At 41.5% G+C, this 25,646-nt stretch overlaps 1 protein-coding gene across 7 annotated transcripts in view; it reads right to left on the bottom strand.

Annotated features, from left to right (window-relative positions):
- The window catches only part of irag1 (inositol 1,4,5-triphosphate receptor associated 1), a 30,606-nt gene extending 5,534 nt beyond the window's left edge, over positions 1-25,072 (bottom strand). Inside the window, exons 1-30 of one of the 7 annotated variants that reach the window (XM_085761039.1) lie at positions 25,001-25,072; positions 24,766-24,885; positions 24,488-24,668; positions 23,404-23,462; positions 23,257-23,317; positions 23,008-23,166; positions 21,885-22,002; positions 21,750-21,800; positions 21,591-21,668; positions 21,451-21,507; positions 21,308-21,367; positions 21,025-21,080; positions 20,614-20,707; positions 20,398-20,529; positions 20,192-20,277; positions 19,183-19,912; positions 18,240-18,396; positions 15,439-15,467; positions 8,066-8,284; positions 6,025-6,131; positions 5,867-5,928; positions 5,004-5,177; positions 4,440-4,517; positions 4,277-4,353; positions 3,962-4,018; positions 2,739-3,191; positions 2,561-2,639; positions 1,904-2,024; positions 1,729-1,759; positions 79-219 (exon numbers count right to left, since the gene is read on the bottom strand). In XM_085761039.1, the coding sequence (XP_085617165.1) occupies positions 79-219; positions 1,729-1,759; positions 1,904-2,024; positions 2,561-2,639; positions 2,739-3,191; positions 3,962-4,018; positions 4,277-4,353; positions 4,440-4,517; positions 5,004-5,177; positions 5,867-5,928; positions 6,025-6,131; positions 8,066-8,284; positions 15,439-15,467; positions 18,240-18,396; positions 19,183-19,912; positions 20,192-20,277; positions 20,398-20,529; positions 20,614-20,707; positions 21,025-21,080; positions 21,308-21,367; positions 21,451-21,507; positions 21,591-21,668; positions 21,750-21,800; positions 21,885-22,002; positions 23,008-23,166; positions 23,257-23,317; positions 23,404-23,462; positions 24,488-24,668; positions 24,766-24,885; positions 25,001-25,019 (3,846 nt within the window). In that variant the 5' untranslated portion in view covers positions 25,020-25,072. Of the gene's footprint in view, positions 1-78; positions 220-1,728; positions 1,760-1,903; positions 2,025-2,560; positions 2,640-2,738; positions 3,192-3,961; positions 4,019-4,276; positions 4,354-4,439; positions 4,518-5,003; positions 5,178-5,866; positions 5,929-6,024; positions 6,132-8,065; positions 8,285-13,239; positions 13,384-13,432; positions 13,677-15,438; positions 15,468-18,239; positions 18,397-19,182; positions 19,913-20,187; positions 20,278-20,397; positions 20,530-20,613; positions 20,708-21,024; positions 21,081-21,307; positions 21,368-21,450; positions 21,508-21,590; positions 21,669-21,749; positions 21,801-21,884; positions 22,003-23,007; positions 23,167-23,256; positions 23,318-23,403; positions 23,463-24,487; positions 24,669-24,765; positions 24,886-25,000 lie in introns of those variants that run through there. The other 6 variants (XM_085761055.1, XM_085761047.1, XM_085761063.1 and 3 more) reach the window with 6 other exon arrangements.
- Positions 25,073-25,646: the final 574 nt, after the last annotated feature.

The raw sequence follows: 25,646 nt of genomic DNA, 5'->3' as shown, positions 1-25,646 counted from the left end.
GAGCACTAAAGAGCCAGGGGGAATTCTTTTTTTTCTAGTGCGCTGATGTAATGTCAGATACTGTTTTCGAGGACCAACCTTCAGGGCTCCTTTGAACTCTTCTAGTTCTTTCTCTGTGTCTTCCTCAGTCAGGTTCCTCTCCCTCTCTGCCTGTTTGAGCCGCGTCTCCAGAGTGTAGTTGTCGTTACGAAACGCCAGTGACAGCTGGACGAATGCATTCTGTGGGGAGGAAGTTGCTGCAATATAACACTCAAGATGGCATATTAAACAACACATTAAAGCACCGATAAGCTGCTGCTGCTGCTGGTGGCAACAACACACACCAACACAGTGGAATCCACATAAAACTCTCCCACAGTGCACATCCAGTACACGCCTATGCACAGGCACATGAGAGCCAGCGCGATTGTTTATGGAAGACTAATGCACTTTTATTGGTTAACGTGTGAGGGAGAGTCGAGCAGCTCTGAGATGAGCCTGGGGAACAAGCTGTGGCTCCGACACTTGACCTCTTGATGTTTTGCCGTGCTGATCAAAGCCGGTCTGCACGGTTTTCCAACATATATGCGCTTCAGCCGAAAGGAAATATACGACCTCTGACTGTCCTGATCCAGACGCGTCCCTGAGGGAGCAGCGAGAGGGGCTGCAGCCCGAGCCCGACAGCGTCACTAGTGTTTGTATTTTCTCCACAGGAAATCACTCTTCAGTCTCTTTGGTCTGATCAGGAACAGAAAAACACTTTCCTGTTGACCGAGCGCCGCCGAGTACAGGCAGCTGATTTTTACGAGTGCGTAATTAACTTACGTTGGTAACAAAACAGGTTATTGTGAAGACGGGGCTGAACGTGGCAAATGTTCAGCAGTGAGTGGAACAATAGGCTCCATCTGTCTCCACTGTTGGAACAAGTGTTTGTAGTGAGGTTTCTGCTCAAAGTAATCACATTATTGTTGGCAGGCGATTTTATGACATGTTTTATGGCTCATGTACACATGTAATTACTGCAAATCATTTTGAGGGCAGAAACGGGAATACTAAATTAAATGGTATATGTTATTCGGGAAGCAGAACATGACATAAAGCAAAACTGTTTGTGTTATTTGATAGTTTTTGATGTAAACTATTTCTGTACATAAACCAAGCCTCTTGCTAATTTTCCAGATGTCATATAACATGGACATTTAAAGGTGTTCAGAAATGGCTGTTTGTCCTGTTTGTCGCACCTCCTTCTACGAGTTTCCACGAGTTGCTGGACGAGTTTACCCGAGTAAGGAAAACGAATTTGATTCGTCGTTATCGAGCGGGCTGGATATTCAGTGTTTGGGGCGAGACCGAGCTCGGTGTGTGTGTGTGTGTGTGTTATGACGTTTGATTGACGGATGACGGATCCAATATCAGTGGCTGATGAATTGTGAGCAGCGTGAGGCATAATTTGTGCGCCTGCATTATCCAATGCGAAAAAAATACCACACTTTTATCCCGGATTTACTCGAAAATAGAATTTTGCACAAAGTTTGGGCTACATCGTCTGATAGATTAGTTATTACACTAATTGTATGACCCAGAGTGGAATCAAATTCATTTTTCTTTTCTGTACAGCTTTAAGCAGCAGACCAGTGCAAATAAAGCACTACAGTAAAACATTTCTTCATGAATGGGAATAAATGCTGATGTTTTGTGAGGAGAAATGTGTGAAAATCACTCAACAAGCTGCAGAGATCAGATACAAACCTCGACCTCCTTTTCCGTCAGTGGGGGAGCACTGCAGTGAAATCAGAGATGAACTGTTAGGTGGGTAAATAATCAATGTGTTTGAACACAGTGTAACAAGAGTTTCAAGGACGGCTATTTTTGAACTATTAGGGTAAAAGGTAACTCGAGCAGCAGACTCGGTTTGTTTACGTACCAGCCTGGCAGACCGCGATGAAGTTTCAGTTTTCTCAGCATCACATCTGAAATGTTCGGCATCGCGTCCGATTTCTCTTTCGCCTCAACACTGCTGGGTGTGTTTGGAGAGAGCTGAGGACCTGCAGACACAAGAGAGCATAAATCAGACCTCAGGAGAATTACTGGGTCTTGAATCGAGTCTCAACTAAATTGAGACAGATTTAAAGTCAAGTGTCAAGTTCTTATGTGCCATATTTATGTATATTTATATTGTATTTATGAGTGCAATTCATTCTTTATGCATATTTTGGCTGCACAACTTTACACATTAAATCAGAGTCTTAAATCTAAAGTTTTGTCTCTTTCTGAAACACAGAAACACATAAAACCATCTCATTTCGACAGTAGGTCTTTGGATCACATGCTTTCACAACCATGCCATCTGCTGATGGAAATTGAAAACAGCACCTCTTTCTTTCTCTGTTACGAGGCTGCCAGTAAATGGGTGGTATTGTAGAGGAAACAAACAGAAGAACAGATCATCATCATTTTCTGCACTGGAACAGATATTTTCCCGGAGATCCAGGAAGTGCACGCCCTCGGTGACTTCGCTGAACCTGCTGTTGCTGATACTTTCTGTCTTACATGAACAAGAGGGCAAACAAAAGACTGTTACCTTTTTCCTGTTCAGCAGCTTCACTCAAGTCTGGTAACTTGGATCCTACTATGCTTTGGTTACGTATCAGCTTGTGCTCCTACACACACAAAGACACACAATAACAATGTATATTTCACTGTTAAACTATTTTTGTGAATGGGAATTAGACAATAGAAAATGTATAAAACCTCTTTACCTCTCTGAGTTTAGACAGTTTCTGTACTGTCCCCGGCTGGATTGGGAGGTCTTTGTACCCTGAGGACTTCAAGGCAGCGTCTCTGGGTTTATCTAAGAAGGTGTCTTCCCCTGTCGCAGGGAAACTCGGGGCTCCGTTTCTCGAGTTGAGGCTGCCTACAGCATCCCAGGAAACAGCTCTCATCAGCGGAGGGAAGGCCCCGATGGTCTTGATCTCTGCTGTGCAGGGGACCTGCTGAGTTTGTGGTCGGGGGACCGGCTTGGCCACCCCTGTGGCCGGGGCCTGGCTGGGATTTGGACCTGACCCAGCTCCCTCATCTGCTTTATTGACAGCCGGAGGACTCTTAGGTACAGCAGGGTCACAGCTGTCCTTCTGAACAGCAAAACGGGGCGTTAGAGTCCCTGAGGACACTTTCCTCTTCTCCGAGGGCTTCCAGTCCACCAGCAGCCTGCCCTGAGGTCAGCGAGATAAAAACTATTACTAATACATTCACCACTCCTGATATGTGAATGGACCTGTAGTATTAGGATTGCATGTCCATATTTGTATTGATAAGGAATATAATATACTGCCAGAACCTCCATCGGGCACTTAAAGCAGAAGTAAGCGGAATGTTTGTGTTAATATAAGTCTTAAATAGTTATATCTTCCGACGGGAATCACTTATATAGAGTGTTTGGTCCGAAACACGGGTCTATCAGTCACTCTGCTCTGCTGTAAGCTGAAGGGAAAACTTTCCTTGTGTCCTACAACCTTTATCCAATGAGGAGAGAGAACGGCATAAAGGGGCGGTCCTCTCTGTGTGTGCAGCCAAGGGATGCGCGTGAATGTGGTGACGTAGGGACGAGGGCGGGGACTGCTAACTCCATCGGCTGACAAGAAGTTAGCCAAAACAACCGGATTGCTTACTTCTGCTTTAAGACAAAGATGTTGGGGCCACACAACCTGCTGCTTTATTGCTGAATATACCATGACGTCAGATTGCCTGTCACCTAACAATAAAATGTAACTCTGGGTCGTAAAAAGCTGCTCTCACAAATGACCTATTGAATCATTTCTTTGCAGGAGGACAGTTTCTGTTAGTTTGAAACTCTGACACAATGTTCATTTTGCATGAAATCTCACTCTTCTATAAACCTGTTCATTGGGTTTATATTATAGTAGACAACTATATTTTTTATGTCAATAAAGGAAAATGCAGAGAGTGGATGTGTGAATCTGACCTCCTGGTCCTGGGTCGACACCTCGGGCTGCTCTCGCACAGAAGGAACCTCCAGATGCTACGAGAAACCAACACATAGTACGTTTACTTGTGTTGATAAATATTACTTAGATCATTATGTACTGACTTTTAATGTCAAGTTTCTTTTTAACCTCTGAATACAGATGTACTTCAAAGTGCTCTATATAAGGCAAGAAACTACAGCAACATTTAGAGACACAATACAAAGGAAAATAAAAAGAACCATAGAAAGTTTAAATGGGATAAAATGTATCACACTACATGTTATTTTTTTGATTAACAATAATTTCTTTACCTGACTCATAGACTGTGAGCTCACATGAGTCAACTCTGAGGGTCCTCCAACTGAAAGAGAAGTAATTCTCAAAGAGTCTGTTGGACAAACAATTAAATAATCGGAAATAAACCAGGAAATTATAAATGAGCAGTAAATACAGATGCACTTTAATCTTATATACCAGTTTGCGGGGCCACAGTCAATGAGCTGCTTCTAGACGAACATGGTGAAGACGATGGAGTTGGAGTTGGAGAAGGACCTGAGGAAAAAACATAACAATGTGAATTTTTATTTTTTTTGTCACAAACTAATTCAACTTCCTTTCAAATTTAAATTCATCATGTGAATTCATTAGAGCTGCAACAATGAATCAATTAATCGAACAATAATCGATTATTAAATTAATTGTCAACTATTTTGATAATCGAATAATCGGTTTGGGTAGTTTTTTTTAAAGAAAAAAGTCAAAATTCTCTGATTTCAGCTTCAATAAATGACAATATGACAATAAACTGAGTCTCTCTTTGCTTTGTGGACAAAACAAGAGATTTGAGGACGTCATTTTGTGGTTTCGGAAACACTGATTGACATTTTTCAACATATTTTACCATTTTATTGACCAAACAACTAATCGATTAATCGTTTAAATAATCAACAGATTAATTGATAATGAAAATAATCGTTAGTTGCAGCCCTAGAATTCATATTCTGTACAAGTACATGTGTGTGTGTAACCTCACTCTACCTGTTGGCGATTCGTTGAGGCTGCTGGTGGAGCGCCGTCCTCGGCGCGTCAGGAAGCGGTCGCTGACCTTCTTGGCTTGTTCGAGCAGCTCCAGGTTTTTCTGTCGATCCTCCTCAGAGAGCTGAAGCTCCGGCAGCTTATCTTTCACCAGGTCGATCACATTACCTGTGCTGTCTGAAAAAGATGATGCACATGTTCATACAAACCACAAACGCCACCAAACCACACGACACACACACACACATGCGGACTTGTTGTAATTCCATATTCCTACAGTAATCATAACATATCAATATCCAAGCAAATATTCTTGTTATTCAGTCGGTTTATTTGCTTAATATTAACAACACGTCTGGTAATTAATCTTTAAAATGATTCGTCTTTAAGATGTTTTTAACCAACGCTGCTGAACCGGAGCCACCTTAAGAGGAGCCATGTCTCAATGTTATTTTAGTGAGATTCCTCAGTTTAAAGTCTTTAATGGCAAAGGATGATTCACAGATGGATACGAGACAATAAATCAGGTGATGAGGATCCGTGAAGTCAGGCATGTTTCTACCTCCTCAGAAAGTTTAACATAAAGAGTCAAAACAGCAGAAGCATCTCAGGCATGTGGGAGGACGCAGCGATAGATTCAACAACTCTCAGAGCATCGAGGACCAAACTTAGTGTAAATGTAGTTTTTTTTTAAGCAAACAGTACTAATAATGTCCATTTAAAAACAGAAGAACAGTTCACTTGTGGCTAACTTGAACCAAAGTGAATGTCGCTAATGATAAGATCAAAATAGTTCTCATTGTGTTGTGTTTATCTTTAGGTAATTACATCAGCAGTGTGTGTGTGTGTGTGCAGGGTTTACCCACCGACTGTGGTGATGGGTCCTCCAGAGGAGTTTCTGGCCAGGCGAGCTCTGGGACTGTGTGGCCTGAGAAAGGAAACCATAATGATTCTCTCTCATTGTCCCTGTTTACTGCTAAAGCACAAGAAAACCATGTCAGTGTTTGAGATGGTGGAAGATTACCTGGCCTGCTCCAGAGGACGTCCGTCTTGTTGGATGATAGTGGCCTGCTGCGGGTACACGATGGTCGGGGCAGTCATGACGACGGCTCGGGCTTCAGCTGGTGCAGACTGTACAGAAAAAGCAAAGCAAAACAAAACAAAACATGAGGGTTAATCGTAAGGATATCATGCAGGAATGATGCTGGAGAACATCTAACAAGACTCAACAAGACGAGGACACCAGATTAGGTAAAAATGCATCATTTACTGCACATTGTGCTGCAGAGCCAAGCAAATTTACTCTGGGGGGCTTCAAGGTCTGGAGCACTGCGAGAGCTGCTGCTTAGCCCAGTTGGTAACCCCGCCTTGACTGCAGATGCTCTGCATGTAATTATGTAAACATGAGAGATCTGTATCCATCTCTGGTTCAGACCTGGTTCAATAGACATTACAGTTCTGGGGTAAGAGTTATTTTTAGGGGTGAACTGCAACGTCCCCTGTTTGACCTTCATGGTTCCCTCGCTTATCCCTTATTTCCTGTCATCTCTCTACTGTCTGGTCTCAAATCCAGACACTGGATAATACCCAAATAGTTGAAAAAAAAGAATTAAAGACATCAAAGAATTAATATGAATAACTAAAAAATGAAAAATAAGGCTGATAAATTCTGCTGAATGTTGAATAACTCATATATTTCAAACTTCAACCTTGTTTTTTTGTATTAAGAACAAAAATACAGCGTCTGCAATAAAAGGTCAAATTTTACAGTGTAAAATTCCTGTCTAACTATTAAAGGTAAGTATGGGAGTACACACAGAGATAGAGATAGAGATAAAACACTGATTCCCTAAGAGCCCCTCTCTGAGCTGATTTCTGCACTAGGATCCTAGTAAATGGGCTCAGCCTGATGTAAGAGTGCAGACATGCTGCACAGAGGCCACTGCTGCGCTGCAATAAAGGTGGATGCTTTTATAGTGTTGGCATATGCCCTGAAGATTAGATTTTTACAGCTCCATTACATTCTACAGGGATGTCTTATCTAGTCTGCGTGTTTATGAGCGACTGCAGCGGAAGACGATGTTCTCCAAGGACCCAGACGGACGGCCGTTTAACGCTTTGTTGTCTGCAGAGCGTTTGGTGAATAAAACGTCTAATCTGACTCCCATCAAGATTATGTTCATCATGATGTTGTGTGGATCTTCATGGTTTAAACTGTTAGTTCACCCAAATCACAAAAAACATTTAACTTCCACTTAGTTTTACTTGTATCTAGTCATGCGTCATAGTTTCAAGATATTAATCTCTCAGCACACTACTTTGGGAAATGGGAAATGTAACTTCTACTTGACAACTGTTTGTTTTGTGGACTACTCTAAGCAGCAAGTGTTTTTTAATGCTCTAAGTAGCATGATAAAAATTGTATTCACTTCCATTGGACTGAATTGCAGTTGCATAAGTGTCTAACTAAAATAAAAAAAAACTGCTCCTGACCCTTTTCATTTGACCTTGCTCCTGGAAGTGCTGCCAAGTTTCCTGGACCCTCTTACAACAAATCCTTAACATGTCATGATGTCATTTTGTCATTTATATGGGAAGAACCTAGTTTTATCCCAAAAGCTTCACCACCAGGCAACAGAGAGTAAACCAACCGGTCGTCTGCACTGCAAATTCCACACATCTTTGGAGGAGGCCTCGGCGGTGGCTCAACTACGGGTAATTTACTATATAAGCCAAACACAGCGGCTCATGAAACATCAACGAATGAGCGGAATGGAGATTAATTTGTCAACATTACATGGGAAACCACTAAAGTATGTGTGGGGAACTGAAGCCAAATGCTAATATGGTAGCTATTAAGAAGTGGTAGCATTAGTAACGTCTTGTTGCTGCAGCACAGTTCCAGTTTGATCCCCGCAGGAAGCGGAGGAGTGAAAACAAATGTGTCGTTGAGGAAAAGAACAGTGTGATCTCATTTATTAATCAAATGTTTCTAGGTTTTATATACAGTCTGTGGGTTCTGCTGATAAACTGAGAGAGAGAAGAGTCAGTTTTCATGCACTCACTGAGCTGGGAGAACTGGAGGAACTGTCAAGCTCCTCGGGTGAGTCCTCCTCTTCCTCGGGCAGGGTGGGCATGGCGGGGGGCAGTGAGGGGCGAGAGCGGGTGTGAGGGAATATGAAAGGTCCCTCAGCAGAGCAGGCGTCGTCACACGACTCCCGGGAGTGACTGTCACTTTGCACAAGAGGAGATCCCAGTAGCGAAAACCTCTCCTCTTCCTGGATCTGCAAGACCATAAGGCACATGATGCAAAGCCCTTATGTTTATTATGCAAAGTAGAAGCATGTGCAAAAGACGAGTAAATATGCATAAACCAGTATATTAGCTGCTGATCTGAGAAAATGAATTACACATGAAGGGAGGTATTCATATGAAAATACCCTCTGGCTAACCAAAGCTAAAAAAAGATCCACCAGAACAAAACAGTCCCACTATAAACAAATCTTTATTCTCTGCTGCCTTCCAACAGAAGTATTAGCAATTTTCTCCCATTAGACTGCTTCTAATTCATCAGAAACAAAACCTCTGTCTTCAAACTGTTACTGTAATTTTCCTATGACTCAAGTGTTTGGCTTTTTAATTCTGTAATAGTTTAGAAAAAGAGCAAACTTCACAAGAGAAGTTACACAACCAGGACCAGACAGAGCCATCGTGTGCACCGAGTATATAATAGATCTCCCTCTCATTCTTTCCCATCTTCCAGTAACAACACAAAGCTCAATACAGTGGAAAAATGTCAAACGCCATTTAATCAACATGCAATTAGTGAGGCACAATGAACGACAGCTGTTGTGTTGTTGACCACGACTGAGTTCAGATTTGGATGAGCAAGTAAAGGACCAAATACCTCCTGTTTTTGCATCACAAAAATATAAATATTCACTTAAAAGACTCATTGACCACTTGTATTTCCATGGAATCATTCCTGAGTACCCATCTGCATGCATGCAAAACAGCAGACAACACATATTGCCGCGGGTTGCAGGGCGTTGATTTAAGCACAGGTGAGCGAGGGAGTTGAAAAATAAACTTTTTCTTCACACTTTAAAAATAAAAAAAATCCACATCTGCCTGGTCCAGTTAGGTTGTTAGAAAATAAACTCCACTGCTCCCTCTGCACCCAACACCTGATACTGAGGGAGGAATAGGGGACGCTCTGCTGGGGGGCCGACGACAGGCTGATGTATCATTAACCTGCTGCCTGCTGCTCATACCTCACAGTTCATTTACTCACACTGTTGAGCAGGAGTCAAATACCATACCATACCAACTTTATTCACAAAGCACTTTAAAAATATAACCAGGTAAGTTACTGTAAGTTCTATACAAACATATTAATATGAGCAACGCTGAGGAAAAGACATACAGACTGACACTTGTCTGCACCCTGAAACTGAACTGAGGTGATTGATGTAAATCCAGATGTTTTCTACTGGAATGACAGCTGTCAAAATAAATGAAAACATTATTTTGTGTATATTTATGTGACATTGAGCAGGTGAACCTCATCACTCCTCATCACTCCTGCTGGGTGCTCAGTATTTGTCTTAAAGGGACTACGAGGAGTTTCGGAAAGCGGAAGTGTTTTCATACTACATTTCCCATGAGCCTCTGCATGCACGGTGAAATTCTTGGACCGGCGCAAGACGGACAAAGGCAAAAACATTTGCCAAGAATGTTTTCATTAATCAAGAACGAAAGTCGGAGGTTTGAAGACGATCAGATACCTTCGTATAGTTAGGCGGTGTTATTCCCATGACGGGCAGCGTACGGGAAACCGAAAGTAGGAAATGCTGGGTGAGCCAACCACTAAATAATAATATCAAAATAACTATAAAGACAAAACAATATATCTATCCAGAAATAGGAAGTGTGGGTAAGGTAGATTCATCCACATTAATATGAGACTCTTTTATAACCAAAAGCAAACTCCTCGGGGGCTGTTTAACACTGTCCAGACCTTCCTGAAACAGCAGCTCCACACTGACGGATCCTTTCTCTATGGAAGTTATACAAAATATACACTGTGTCGTCTGAACGTCCCCTCCTCATAATCACTACGGTCAGAAGAAAACTCTGTAACTGGAACATAAACATGTCATTACAGAGCATTTGTTGACAGGACTGATCCACTGATTTTTCTTTTTTTGGTATAGTATCAAAAAGGCCGACGTCGGTTTCTCACTATTCCACTTATCTCAAGCCAAGATACACGGCAAAGCAGTGACTGGTTTTATGTGTTTTATGGGGAAGGAAATATATTCATCACATTTGTTAGACCTTGAGGATAAACACTATGTATTCTGGTGAGAAACACAGATTCTCACACGTCACATAACTCTTGTTTGTTTACAAGAAAATACCACAGGGTACCTTTACGTTTGTGAATATATTATTTACTAAGCCTTCCAACCCTGAGAAAGACGAGGATTAAAACTCATGTACTGAAAAATTTATTAGATTCTTCTAAACTCAAGTCAAGCAGTTGATTGTATTATTTGTATCTGAATGAGTACACTCAAACAGCAACATGCCCAGAGCTTAAAGTTTTTTCCCACACTGTCACTAGTTTTACTGAACTTGTCAAAGTGACTGAGATGCACTGTGATGTCAACAAACTGCTGCATTCAGGCTGAGTGAGTCGATGAGCTCCTGAGGGACAGAGTAAAACAAACAGAGGGTCTTGCTGCAGATAAATTATGAAAGGAACACAAATATGACCACGAACATAGAGGAGGAGTAACCACTGCTCTGCACGTAAATGTTACATCTCAACCTTCTTCACTCAAGCTAATCAACAGTATGAGTGTATTACATCTTATATTAAAGTTAAAAGGTGGTAGGAACTGCCCGAGTTATTATAATAAGAGATGGGGAGATAAAAATCAAAGCTCAATCACTGGAGATGAGGCAATTATAGAAAAATGAGAAGGATCCTGCTCCTTGGTTTGGTGGTAATTTGAACCAAAGCCAGTATAGTGGACACTGTACTGTAAACCATCTTAGCTTTAATAATCAATGTTATTGGAGCTTCAGCAACAGAGAGCACATTTTATCAATGTAAAGATGTGTAAGTTGAATGTTATATTTGTCTAAGACTGTCTTTTTTATGTAAATCTTTACCATCCAAACAATATTGCCTCATTTGTTGATTATCTGATGTTTAATGTTAGTGTTTAGCTGTCTACAGCACATAGGGATGCATTTTAATGGCAAATATTCACTTTTTAGCTAGAAGCTAGAACCAGTGAATTTATTGTATGTGTTTCTAATTTACTCAAAATAATTACTCAATTAATAATTTATAGTCAATGACATGTTATTACTGCAGCAGTTCACTGGCTCACTGCACAGAAGCATGAGCTGCTTCAGTTAGAGATTACGTACGTCCAGCTGAACCATTGTTTGACCTCTTGCTTCTTTCCTTTTAAGTAACAAATGTATGCAAATCTGAATGTGCAGCAGATTTAACTCTTTGAAGAAGCACAGTGCACATCAGTCAGAGTGGGGTTAGCATACGTGATGCTAATGTAACCCCACACACTCCTCCCACCCTCACCCACCTCTGCTCATTTGTTTGGTCTCACTAAAAATAGACAGATTTACATACACAGGTGTGGCTGCACTGTGGCCGGTCGGTGCCGGTCGTCCACTTTCACCGGCCACAGGGAACGGTGTGATGAAGCACCGGTTATTTCAGGGGTATGGCATGCACTTTACGCAGGACAAATCCTCGGTGAATTCGGGGGCCAGAATATGCAGAGAGCTGCTCAGTGTCATCACAAACATGACAAGTTCTTGGGAACATATAGGGACAGACAGGCAGTGAGTCAGTGGGGAGGAAATGGGTTGTTTAACTGTCTTCCAGAGAGCTGCGAGGATATTTCCTGACTACTGTCATGGAGTAAACTCCCTCTGAGCCTCAAGTACAGAAATGTTAGTACTTTAAAATAAAGTTTCGCTACGTCTCTGTTGGGATTAAGAGCCGCTGAACGTCGACTCATTTGATCTGATTCTCAGACAAACTGCCAACTCTGCCTCTACAGTTGTTATTAATCAATGAAGATGAAAAGAGATCAGCTTTGAAGTTTTCCTGCATATATTAATACGAGAGTGAGTCACTCTGAATATTTCTGATGTGATTATCTAATTGCTCCTGAAGTTCAGGGCAGTTTTTGGCAACGACCACCTGCATTTTTCATAACGTGGATCTGAATTTCGCTTTGCATAATCACTTGTTTTATTCATTAATCTACCTTTTCCACAGCTGCAACAGTTGTGCTGTAATACGCCAAATAAGGAGAGGAATACGTTGACAAAGAAGTTTGCCTCTAAATGCATCACCTGAGAATACTGCCATGTCTGTTTTAGTTCATTTAACATCTTATTAAGCAACCAAACAAAGGTGCAAATGCAGTTCAGCAAGTATAAAGTGCTTCTTTTTTGCTTTCAAAGCAAAAACGACATAATGAAGCAAACTGTATTTCTCCTGCTGACAAAGGCAGAACAAACTATTAGTTCTTGAAAATGCCTCCGCCCCAAACGAGGATGCCAACCTGCGCTGTGGGAGGCACGGGCCGCGCGCAGTGTTTCCCCGGCAGACCATGAGACTGAGATAAATATTGCAGAGTAATTGAATCACTCAGATTATTTCCTGTGGGGGGAAACAGGACAGAACAGACAAGCCTGAGCACAGAAAGCCCCAGCACCACAACTCCACCAGGACATGAAGATCTTGTTCTTACAAGATCAAAAAAACAAAAAAAAGAAGAAAAAAAAACAACTCCTGTGTCCATCATAACCATCAGTCAGAATTAACTCCTCACTGCAGCCAGGCCTCGATGCCTCTTCTCCTCAGAGGAAGACGAAGGGACCGGCACCCTCCTCCCCTCCTCTGTTACATAAGCCTGCTCCCTCTTGCCAGATTTGTTTAAAATTTGGTTGTGTGAAGCCCTGAGTACAGCACCAGCAGCAGAGGAAGTGGTTACCATAGAACTACAATCTGAGATAACATGGCAGAGGAAGCGTGAGAAAGAAAAAGAAATGGGTGTAAAAGCCAGGTGAAGAGGAGGATAAATGCACAGAGTTAAAAAAAAAAAAAAAAAACACTTCCAGAGCAGTAGGGCAACATGACACAGAGTTTCACCTCCACACAAACACTAAGATTATGTAAACTCACCGGAGCAGCAACAAGTCAGAACAACAACGCTTTCCACAAGAGGTCCACAAACACAAACTGTTGCACGAATCGCTGATCGAGCCGACACCGACTGATCTCCCGGGTTCTGCATGTGTTCACCCTCACACTAGACCTCACGGCTCTACGCAGCCCACAATCCACACAACCTGTCAACACACAGCATGCACATTACCTGAGTCCACCGCTGTAGTGCTGTAGAGAAACACGCACACACACACACACACAGTCGCACACATGCACACACACGCTCCCGCCGATCCCTCCAACTAACACCGACTTCCCACAGTCAAGCTGTCACTCTCAGCCTTTCCCTTTAGAAAACTCCTCTATGCTCGGGGCTTCTCCTTCCTTCTCCCGTCCCCTCTGTTCCCTGTCTTTTTTCAGCAGCAGCCTCTCTTTCACTCCTGGGAGCTTTGACCATTTAAGGAGAAGGGTTCTGTATGCCTCTTTGGGCTGCTGTGGAGTGTGTGTGTGTGTGTGTGTGTGTGTGTGTGAGTGTGTGTGTTTGTGTGTTCTCCACTGATCATCCTTCAACTAAAACCTGAAGAAAGCTAGAAAAGTATGTTTCCGCAGGGCTTGTTTTTGTTTCTGTAATCACAGTGTGGGAGCAGTAGGAGACCATTTTGAGTGTTGTTGTATACGAGGGTATGTTTGAGGAACACTGATAGATAGATAGATGGATTGCATCCGTCCGATCTGTGTTTACTCTGCAGCCTGAAAAGGAATCCATGCATCCACTTCTGAGCTCTTGAGAATCATTATTGTTTTACAGTAATGAGCTGCTCTGTCAAAACTTGCACCATTTGTACTGCTGCTTTTCAGAGGTGAGAGATTCAGGTTTTTTTAAGATTTGCACTCATCCTGAATGTTGTAAAGGGGGGGGGGGAAGAGACAGAGCACAGCAGTCACATTGTTTGGAGGACCACATCTGACGTTCACAGCGAATTACAGCATCACAGTTTGAATTAACGGGAGATGATTATGTGTTAAAGTGCTGCAGTGTGAAGGACATTCTGTATCAATGGAGTAAGTTGTGTAAAAAAAAAGTCAGATGCTTTTCTTATCTAATTCAACTCGGGTGAAAATCTTGTTCTCTTGTAACTTATTTAGTCAGTGAGATTGTGTAGTTTCACCTAAAGGCTGCAGTGCAGAGAGAGGGGAGACACTTGTCAATATCAGAATTGAAAGTTGTTGTTTTCACAGTAAGTAACTGATGCATAGCTAGGTTGCACTTTAATGTTGTAGCTGGTGGAAATGAAGCTAATTTTAGCAGCTTTATAGTAAATTACTTTGGTTCAGTGGTTCCCAAGCTTGGGGTCATGGCCCCCTCAGAGGGCCACAAGGTAAATCTGTTGGGCCCTGAGATGTTTCATTGAAAAAGATCTACACAAATCAGCTTGTTCCTAATTTTTTAAAGTCATGTTTTCTTTATCTTGAAACACTTGCCTCGAGCTGTTTGCCATCTGAAAAGGTTAGAGGGGAAATTCCACTTTGCTGAGAAATGTTCTTATCTCACTCTTCTGTGACAAAGTGACAAGTATTCATAGCTTATTTGTGTTTTTAGAAGTCTGTGATTTATTTTTATGTGAAATCTAATTACTGTAACCCCACTTTAAGTCTCCCTAGCATTTATAAACAACATCTAAACATTTAATAAGTGGTTTATTGCCCACTCACAAGTGTTTAGATAAGATAATGAATATAGTCAAACACTGATGTGATAATAAAGAATATCTTCATAGGGCACATTAGTGATTATTGATAAACATTACATTTCAATGAACACTCTTTTCAAACTACATTATACAGTAGGTAATGACAACGTAAAATAAATTGTCACACTGTTGGCACAGTTAAACTATTGTGAGTGTAGCCTGATGAATTTTACAGAATAAAAAGTGCAATAACTGTAGAAATACAAGTACCACCAAACAGAAGGTAGAAGTTGATAAACTGAGTCACTTTCCACAACTACACAGAGTTAAAAAGGTCAGTTGCACACTTTGAAAGCTTGAGAGAAATTGCTATTCAGTACAGTAACCTCCAAAAGAACATTATGTTTCCAACAAGCCAGTTAAATAACTACTGACACACTCAGACACGTTCAACATGCAGCTCAGCTTCCACAAACACAAATAAAATCATATTTCACAGTAATAAAGCAGAGGAGAGTCTCACCTTGCTGCAGCTGCCTGGTCCTGTGCCACCTGTTGGAGCCAGAGCACAGACAGACAGTGAAAACAGTTGATTTGCATTTAACAGGAACCATGTGCAATGCAAATGTCAAGAGACGGTTAAAAAAAAAAGAGAGAAGAGTACGTGAGGGAGAGATACACACAGAGAGAGAGAGAGGGGAAAAAAACAAAAAGAAGAAGAAACATATTAAGTTTTCTGTCCCGTGGGGTCGTTGCTGCTGAGTCGTTCATACACACACTGTAACTCTTGTTTCAGGAAGTGTCACCCCCACACTCGCCCCTCCGCCCACCACCCACCTCTTTAACTAGGGGCAACAATAACCTGGCAACCATGTTGAGTACATGAGGTGCTTGATCCGCTGGTTGAAAGCTCTCAGCCCAGGTAAAAGCTATTGTGCCGTCTGGTTTAGGTGCCCTCCGGGAAAGGTTTGTTAATATTACGATACCAGCAACTCATGGATGTTTATATGGAGGACCATTAAGGCCTGAACACCAATATTTCACTTTAAACGTGACTATAAAACCACAAATAAACCGGTTTTATTCGTATATACGAAGACACAGAGGGTAAAAAAGGGTTTGGACCATTGGAAAGCACAAATCAGGCTCTAAAACGATCCATCACACAAATCTTTAAGGAAAACATTGGATCAAACTTGCCAAAGATGCTGGGAATCTCTTGGCAGCTGTGTCAACATCCACATATTCGTCCTAATTTAACCTCATTTTCACTTCAAACACCATCAGATGCTTCTGTTTTTCTCCCCAGATCTTCACACAGTCTCTCTTTTCTTGAAAGGATTCAGCCTCACCACAAATTAATTCACATTATCCAACAACAGAGAGTTCGGTATTTCCACCTTTCTTTAATTTATAGTTTGCCCATCAAAGAGCACAGTGTTTACAGCCACCACACACACACACAGCATTAATAGGGACCCACTACTTCTCTAAATTATTTACATTCAGTCTCCAGTGGATGTTAAATCATCACACAAGCTGACTGTGTCTTAGACCTAAAAACAAGTTTCATTCCTTTGTAATGTTACAGTGCTGTGCCGAAAGTTGACTTAGGCTCACATTAATGTTTTATTAGTGTGAGCCTGATAAAAGAAGAAAGTCTTAATGGAGGCAGACGTTTAAAAGCTCCACATCTATTATTGTTAGTGATGCCCTTTGCTTTTGTGGATGAGATTTACGTATGCTATAACGTTTCTGTCATGCTAGCACCACATTTATTAGTGCACCTGCTAAACATCATCTTAGCATTGTGGCACTGTGGTGCTCAGACTCTGTCTTGTTAATGAGTAGTTTGATTATAAATTATTGTTACTATTTAATTAAAGCTTTTATAATCTCAAACTGTATTTTGAGGTGTATCTCATACTAAGGGCTTTGGTGTTGGTTCATTTGTCTCTTGTTTTGCTAGTTTCTTCTCTATTTGATGCTAAAAATATCAACATTTCCAAGGACTAGATGACAACTCACCTTTTTCAGGTTTGTGGAGTTTAACATGTGCTGTCCCTGATAAATACATATTAAAAAGAGAAGTATTCTTGAGGCAGTGCCAATATCTGTAGCTGGATGTGTTGGGAGAACTCCAAGTAAAATGAGATCTTCCTCACATTAAACACGAACAATAACCAGCTTTTATTATACACCATCCACATCTTGTGGCACAGCAGCTTCCAGGCACGAACCAGCAGAGCACATACCAGCTTTTATGACAAAATGACGGGTGTAAAAAAAAACTTTATTGATCATCTTACTGCTCCTTTCTTTGCAACGTGAGTCCGGCTTCATTTGGTTAGCAAAAACAAGCCTACGTCACTGTGGCATCGCACAATTTCTAATGCAGACAGTGAGCTATAAAATAATAACAGGCAGACACGGAGATGACAACTGTCCCGTCATTTAAAATATAATTTCCTCCTCTGAGGCCACCCACTGGTTCTCAGCAACCGCCACATGCTCCTGACTCGCTTGTCTACATCATAAATAAACAATTAAATATAAGACTCGGCCCTCTGAGCCATCGAGGGACTCCTCCTTTGGGAAGGAGAATGTGGAAATATTTGCCATGACCTCTCTGGGTTGGAAAAACTTATTGCAACATGATTAGTATTGGAAAATATGTGATGAAATGTCAAACGTATTAGTGCACAACCAGCAGCTTTTGCAGGAACGTGAATGGTTAAAAGTTCCTCAAATTGTTCTCTATGCAAAGCTAATCAGCTGCTGGCTGTGGTTTCATATTTACTGTCCTACGTCACTGACAGTCATAAATAAGGTGCTGTGAGCCCCCATTATTTTAAAAGCAGCGTTTTCTCTTATTCACAATTAAATAGTTCTTCTATTAAATACTGTAATGCACCTAAAGCTTTCACTGTGTGAGCTACAGCTCCATCATCTCTCAGTGTCTTCAGATACATTTTCTCAAAGCCATTCAGAACAAATCAAATGACAGGAAAAAAAAACTCTTACAGTCTAAAAGTGGTGGGACTCTCCTTGTGTTTACATAAAAAAAAAATCCTTCTGACCGCCCCTAATTTCCCCCACGCTGCCCTTTGATAGATAACATACACTCCCTTAGAGCTTATTCTCTCTTCCTCCTTACTGTACCAGCTGTTGTGTGCAATATAAATATCTACACAGTCTATTTGGAGACATCCTCAGGGATTACTATTAGAAAAGGAAGTAGCTTTAATTTATCTGTGTCTCACAGTGTGCCCCACAACCATGACAACACTGAAGCTGTACTGGTGTAAAATGCAGCCATCATACCATTCATGGCCGGCTGCGGAGGCTCGCTGACTTCTGGGATTTCACAAGACGGAGGAGGACTCGCCGTTCTCTCTCTGTGTTCAGGCTCCACGTTGGGCTCAGCTGAAAAGCATGCGGCATCTGATCCAGGATCAGCTGGCAGACTGGGACCTCGAGACTTTGGAAAAGTACAGACAGAGAAGAGAGATTTATTACTGCCATTCTCACAAATACAAAAAAATCAACTCCATGTGCTTCAGTTAGAATTGATGTGAAGTAAAGGCTAATAAAACTAAGACTGGATAATGACTAGTACCACCACTTCTGGTGTAATTACTGTAATATCAATCATGTGCACTAATTTGCTTTTGGTTGGGGACAATCCAATCACAACATGTGAACAACATTATTTTGCTGACTTGCATTACTGTAACAAGATGATTAATGATTGGTGTGTAGAGCTCAAAATAAACACAAACCTGCGTCACGCTTCAGTGTTGTGAATGAAATGAAAAATGTTGACACTTCCTCACAGCTGTGATAATTACGTAAAACTGGGCATAGGACAATTTTTTATGTGGATTCTCATAAGATTCAACAGAACGATATAGATAGATAGATAGATAGATAGATAGATAGATAGATAGATAGATAGATAGATAGATAGATAGATAGATAGATAGATAGATAGATAGATAGATAGATAGATAGATAGAAAGAACTTTATTCATCCCAAAGGAAAGTCTTCTGCCATTTTTGATGCAGAAGTAAAGATTTTTTGTCGATATGAACCATCCCAAGATTTCCAGACACTGTAGTTAAATAAAGGTGCAATCAAACATTTTAGCTGCATGCAACACACTGAAGAACCAACATGGATTACTTCAATAACTGTGTTTCAAATTCAAGATAATTAAAACCTTTTCTCTCACTGATGTAAAACAAACACAGATGTGAAACAAACCTGATGTGGAGCTCTCTCTTGGATCCCGGCCTCCAGGACGTTGAGCTGCTCGTCGGTGTCGGCCGCTCGGCCCGCAGCCTCCTCCACCCTCTGAGCGATGCTCTCCATCCTCACCCTCACCTGGCTCACCCGCTGCTCGCTCTCTCTCACCAGCTCGGCCGTCTCCAGGGCGTTGCTGACCATCGCCTCCATCCTCCTGAGGGTCGCCAGAAGTCCGTCTGCGGTCACCTGAAGCTGGGTTTGCTCCTGCTGTGAGGCGGCTCCACCTGTGATCTCCGTGACCACCGCTGCATCCCTCTTCTTCTGCTCCTTCACCGACTTCCCCACAGATCCGGCTGCTTCCTCTCCCTCGGTGTTGGTCCCTTTGTCGATATGAAGAGCTCTGCTGCCGTGTTTTCGATCAGTGACACTCTCCTGCGCTGATCGTAGAGAGGCTTGCAGGTGCCAGACCTGCTCCCTCATATCAGTGATCGTCCGCTCTGCTCTCTGCAGCTTGGCCTGTGTCTCAGAAAGCTCCTGGCTCCACTTGGTGTCTTTGGTGCGGCCCTTGGCCCCCTCTACGCTGAGGGCTTTCCACCAGTTCACCACGGCCACCTTCTTGCCCTCCTGGATCGGAGTCTGGCTCCCAGTCTGACTTTGCTTCTGCTCCTTCTCCCGGGCTCTCCACCGCTCCTCCACCTTCTCCCCTCTCTCCTCCCACACACACTTGTGCAGCTCCAGCTCCTGCAGCCTGAAACCACCACTTTATAAACATGTCCTTTACACACTGTTATGTCTGTAGTTACCAAGGGGTACTAAAACTGCACTTATGCCTGATACAGTCACACACACACACACACAAAAAAGATAGTAACTCCTGTGGGTTGCGTAACAGAGATGACCATAAAAACACTGTCAAAACCAGACACCCATTTTATTAGCTGGAAGAAGCCTCTAAGAACAGAGACTAACATCAACCAAATCCAGTCTGTTACCATAACAGGATAAAGAGAGGTAAAAACTCACATACACATTGACAAGCTGCTGCTTGATGCTTGCCTGTTGCTGCTGGCGGTGAGGAAAAGGCCTCTCCTGTGTCTCTGTGGGAGCAGAGTCCTGAGTGTGTGTGTGTGTGAGAGAGATGACATAAGAAAGATAAGACGAAATTATTCATGCACTTGTCACCGCGACGTGTAACAATTATCACCCCGAGCCGAGTGGCTGCCCTCTCCTCACCCTCTCAGGATACTTGTTGTGCAGAAGATGAGCTATTTCGGCGCTCTTGATCCTGTGAATGATGCTCTGAATATCATCGCTGTGTGTGTGGAGGGACGGGAGGCTTATGTCATCCAGAGCCCTGTGATGCTGCTGCAGAGATCAATCAGTCAATATCAAAAACAGATAACCAATACCTTGAGATGATAACCTGTGAACAAAAAAAGCATTTCCTACTTGTTGCATATCCTGCATCTCACTCTGTAACGAGCGGTGGTTTGGGAGATCTCGACTGTAGAGGCTCTGAGGGCTGATGAAGTGTCGGTCGTACCTGCAGGAGAAATCAGGATTCAACACTTGAATTTGTCCAGTTTTTTAAATGTTACTTTCAAATATTTTTCTTTAATATGAAAGCTGACTGCATTGTAAAAGTGGATGTGTGCAGGCTATTCAACGGCCTTTATGAAAAATGCTGCGCAAATCTTTAAAGTTAGTCCAAAAAAATCTACACAGATGATGTTTTGATCCAGAAATGTAGATTTAAATGTTTCATTAAGAACTTTTGGCAGCACCTTTATCTACAGTGATGTGTATAATTAGGTACTATCCACACTACAGGAAGTCAATAGAGCCATTTATCAAATATACCTCAGAAGAACTTGGTGTGAATGCTCCTGTAACCTCTTCAGCTCTGACTGCACACCCTTCAATGGCAGAATATAGTGAATGAGTTGAATAACAGCGACAATGTACATTCAAAACCAAGTAGTAAAATATAAATACAAGCAAAACATTTCATATTGTCAGTTTTCTTACTTGATGTGATGATGGTTGTAATAGTGGTGTTGTCACATTTCGTATGATATTGGTTTCTTTTGTGACTTTTCTTTCAAGTTTGAAATTAATTTGCACAATTTTTTGTCTCACATACCTCAATCATGTTGTGATTCTCCACATGAGAGTTTTTCATCTTATCCATAAGAATGTCTTTCTACACAAGAACATTTTAAAATCAAGTTAAAATACAAAATTAATACGTGAGGTGAGTTTTCCTCCTGACTGTGATGGACCAACCTTTGTGATTTCTCGGTCTCTCAGCGCCAGCATAACCAGAGCTTCTTCAAGTTCGGCCTGTGAACGTTCAGATGTTTAAGTCTCAGTTCAAACACGTAACACAGAGACAAACACAGGAGAGTTTTATGTTTTGTTCCTACCCTCAACTCAGCATTGACCTTCCTCAGTTTGTTGACACTTTCTTCAGAACAAGACCTTTCAAAGGCAAGCTTTTCATTCTGTGTGGATACAAGGAAAATTTAGTTTCATGACTCATCATGGTTTTTAAATCAAAGTGCAGAAATGTGGCCTTTTGTTACCTTGTCCTCAAGCCTCTTGATGTGAACTTTCAGGCATTCAACTTCATTACTCTGAAACCCAAAAAGATTTTAATGTGATTGAAAAAAGTTGCACAACATGAAGTGAATTTGGATTTGACTCAGGGTGTGAAGTACCAGTTTGGTGCAGCTGGTCTGGGAGCGACTTGCTCTGTCCTGAGCCTCTTTAAATGCCTGACGGGTCTCCTCCAGTTCTTCTGTCAGGGACCTGGCTCTCACTGTGGACCGCTGTGCACTGCACAAATTACATAAAAATATATTATACAATGATTGCGTCTTCATTTATTCAGGAGCACACTATTCTTATCTCATTGATTTTATCCTATTTTTACCTGAATATCGGTAAAGCCACATTACTTGAGGTGTTGTGGTGGTTTTCTATAAGAGTGAACCTTTTGGGAAATTTGCCGTACAGATCCAGAAAAGATGGATCAAGTCTGATATTACTGTATTTATAGAAGAAGTGACACCTTTGTGGATGGATTAATGAGTGAGCAGACCCATCAAAGGTCCTGTACGAAATATGGTATATTTTGTACTAATATTGTTTAAAGGTTACAGAGCTCCAATGAGGACAGAAAATTACCACAAAGTAACTCAAAACAACCACAAAGGGATGAAAAATAACCACAGAGACATAAGAGAGGCCGTGTATAGGGGAGGTGGGGGCCCCATTTATCTTTTTGTTTTATCGAAGGTTTCATAATTCAGACAACAAAAAGTCCCAAGGACCAGGAAGAGACACTGTTCCTCATTGACTTTGCTGCTCACTGTATTCATAAAAGAAAAGTGGTGAAGTTTTGTGGGTTTTACCTCTGAACTCTTGGAACAAAACAGTTGAAAACTGGCCCAGTTCTTACTTGTCTAAACATGTTTTTCACAGCCTGTCTTTATTTGAATTGGCTCATTTTGAACATGTCTTTTAACTTTCTAATCTGATAACACTCCTGTTATCAGTGGCTACAAGCAGCTAAAAGAAAATATGTGTGAGGTGGTGTGAAAGAGATTTGTCACTTGTAATTAATCTGGTTGGATTTAAATTTTGGGCTAAATCCAAATTTCTAAATCTGAACATGAAAGAGACATTTTTATTGTTCATCGAGTTCCTCAATCATCTATTATGTTCTTATAAAGATATTATATGGGAAATAATGAACTTAAATGAGATATTGATGTGGTTTCATGAGGATTTAGAATTACAGTATAATCTCACACACTGTAACTGGAGTTAATCCCTCACCTGGCCAGCTTCGCTCGCAGCTCCGTGATCTCCAGAGTGAGCTGCAGGTTCACGTCCTCGCACTGAGCCACCGTCCTCAGCAGGCTGCTGTTCTGGTCGCTCAGTTTGCAGTGAGCGTGCTTCAGTTCAGCCACGGTGCCTAACAGGTCTTTTCCATCACTGAAGCCAAACAAACAGCAGTGAGATACAACAACACATTGATTATAGGAGGTAAACACACGCTGTGATTAAAGGAGCGAAAAAACAAACCAGGAACATTGGTGGCTTTCTGAGGAGGCAGCTTTGCTTTGAGAGCAGGAGCAATCCAGCCCTGAGAAGAAAACGGGTTTAATGAGTTGCTTTTAATCAGTTTTTTGGACATTTCTGAGAGTTCTGGAGAAAACAGCGACGTCCTACCGTTTACAGGAACCTTAGAGGAGTCTGGCCAAGAGACATGATTGCCCTCCACATCAGTGCTGAAACACAGAAAAAAAAAGTGAGTTTCTTCTTTTCCTTTATTTTGAAGGAAAATCCCTGATTCTCTTGCTAGTGCCTGAGAAGCATTGGTGGCAGAAGTATTGACAGAAGTAAACAAAGACATAAACCTGTACACAAATACTCTATCTGTCCATCAATTAACTCATTTACCTTACATTGTTATCCATTATTTAAAGGGACTACGAGGAGTTTTGGAAAGCGAAGTGTTTCCACACTACACTCCCATGAGCCCCCGCGCGCATGTTGAAATTGGACCGGCGCAAGACGGACAAAAGCGAAAACATTTGCCAAGAATGTTTTCATTAATCAAGAACGAAAGTCGGAGGTTCGAAGACGATCAGATACCGTCGTAGTTCTGACCATAAACGGTGATCTGGCGGTGTTATTCCCATGACCCGCCAGGCAGCATCCAGGAAACCGAAAGTAGGAAATGCTGGGCGAGTCGACCGCAAAATAATAACATCAAAAATAACTATAAAGACAAAACAATATATTTATTGAATAACGTAGATTCATCCACACATGAGACTCTTTTATAACCAAAAGCAAACTCCTCTGGGTCTCTTTAATATAATAACTTGTCACACACATTTAATCTATCCTGTGAGCAGCCATAGAATCATGCAAAATCTCAGGTAACCAAAATTTCAAGGTAAATGTTGTGAAATCGAATTGAAAAATAAAAACCTAAGCAAACCTTTACCTAAGCAATTGAGTTAAAATACCTGAAGAGAAGCACTAAGAAATAAATTTCATGTTTAACAGCCACAAATCCATATCAGTAAACACTCAACCACTCTATTTGATTAGCTTCAACTTCTTAGAGTGATGAACTTTAGAATTTGAGATTAAAGTGCTTTTTAAACTACTTGTCAACCTGTCAAATGTTTTAACATATTTCTCCTCTTGATCATATTTGTTTCACTCTTTTTTTCCCTTTGCTTGTATTGTTTGTTCTACTACTTAGTTTAATTACTGAAACTGATCCAGAATAATCTCTCACCTGTCCTGGCTGCACTGGGCGATCCACTCTCTCATGGTGGCGTGGAAGGTTTCTCTGCTCACATGCGGGTCCTGACAGTCCGGGTCGAGCATCTGTCGCAGGGCAGCCAGTCGGTCCTGCTCCGGACTCTGAGCCGTCATGGTCTGCAGGTACTGCACGATGGTGGAGGCCAACACCTCGCCTGAAGACATGAGAGAGAAGAAGGAATAAACCATGAAACAATAATGTGATTATCTATCTATTTGTTCTGATGAGTCGTGTCTGATGAGCCTGTGTACCTGAGCTGGAGTTGTTACATGCATCATACATGATGTCGAGGAGTTCATGTTCAGAGAATCCACTCGCGTCTTTGTTGTCCTCAAGCACGTCCCTCGTCCCACAGCCGGGTGACTCCCACACTTCACATGTGGAGGCCGACAAATGTCAGTGAGTGCTCACACACAGGGAGAAAAGCTCAAAAACAATATAATGTACTGTCTTTTTGATATGTTTTTGTTTTGCTGCAACACATACCATCGTTGCCGTCTGACATTGTGCTCGTTTCGCCTGCTTCTCTGGAGAGTCACGTTCCTACATGACCTGGTATTTTACTGTAATAAATATCAAATAAATTTTCACCTCAATCTCCAGAGATATGGGTAAAATTTTATGAATGAAGATCTATGATGACAAAAAAATAAAACATTCAGGGTCTTATTATAACATCTTTCAATTCTATTTATTATCTGTCTTCTTGTGACATGTGACATTAATTTAGTCATAAAGAAAAATGATGGCAACACTATGTTGAAAACATAAGAGCACAACCAAGTCAAAACTAAGTCCCAGCTTCTAAAAACCATGCATGAGTTTCATGTCATTCAACAGAGAGATTACAAAATAGTTATTTTGTTCTTAGGTCACAATAAAAGAGAAACAAATCATGAAAATAAATTCTTACTTCTCAATCCAGGCAGCTCTTCTGAAAAGAAAAAAAACAAACAATATGGTTAACTGCTAAATGGAGAGCTTCATTTTCATTTTTTGGTTTTCTCGTCTTCCTCTGATTCGCTGTGATGTAAGCACACGACTCCAAGATGCTCTTATGTTTGTTTTCCTCTGCTTCACATCAAAACCAGCTGACACCCGGCCCCAGCCCCCCTCTCCCACCTCAACCCAC

Source organism: Trachurus japonicus, chromosome 3, assembly GCF_045865225.1.
Source record: "Trachurus japonicus isolate A0001 chromosome 3, Traja_1.0".
In the NCBI taxonomy this organism is placed as follows: Eukaryota; Metazoa; Chordata; class Actinopteri; order Carangiformes; family Carangidae; genus Trachurus; species Trachurus japonicus.
Note: the sequence above shows the minus strand (reverse complement) of the source record. Positions and strands in the feature narration are given on the sequence as shown.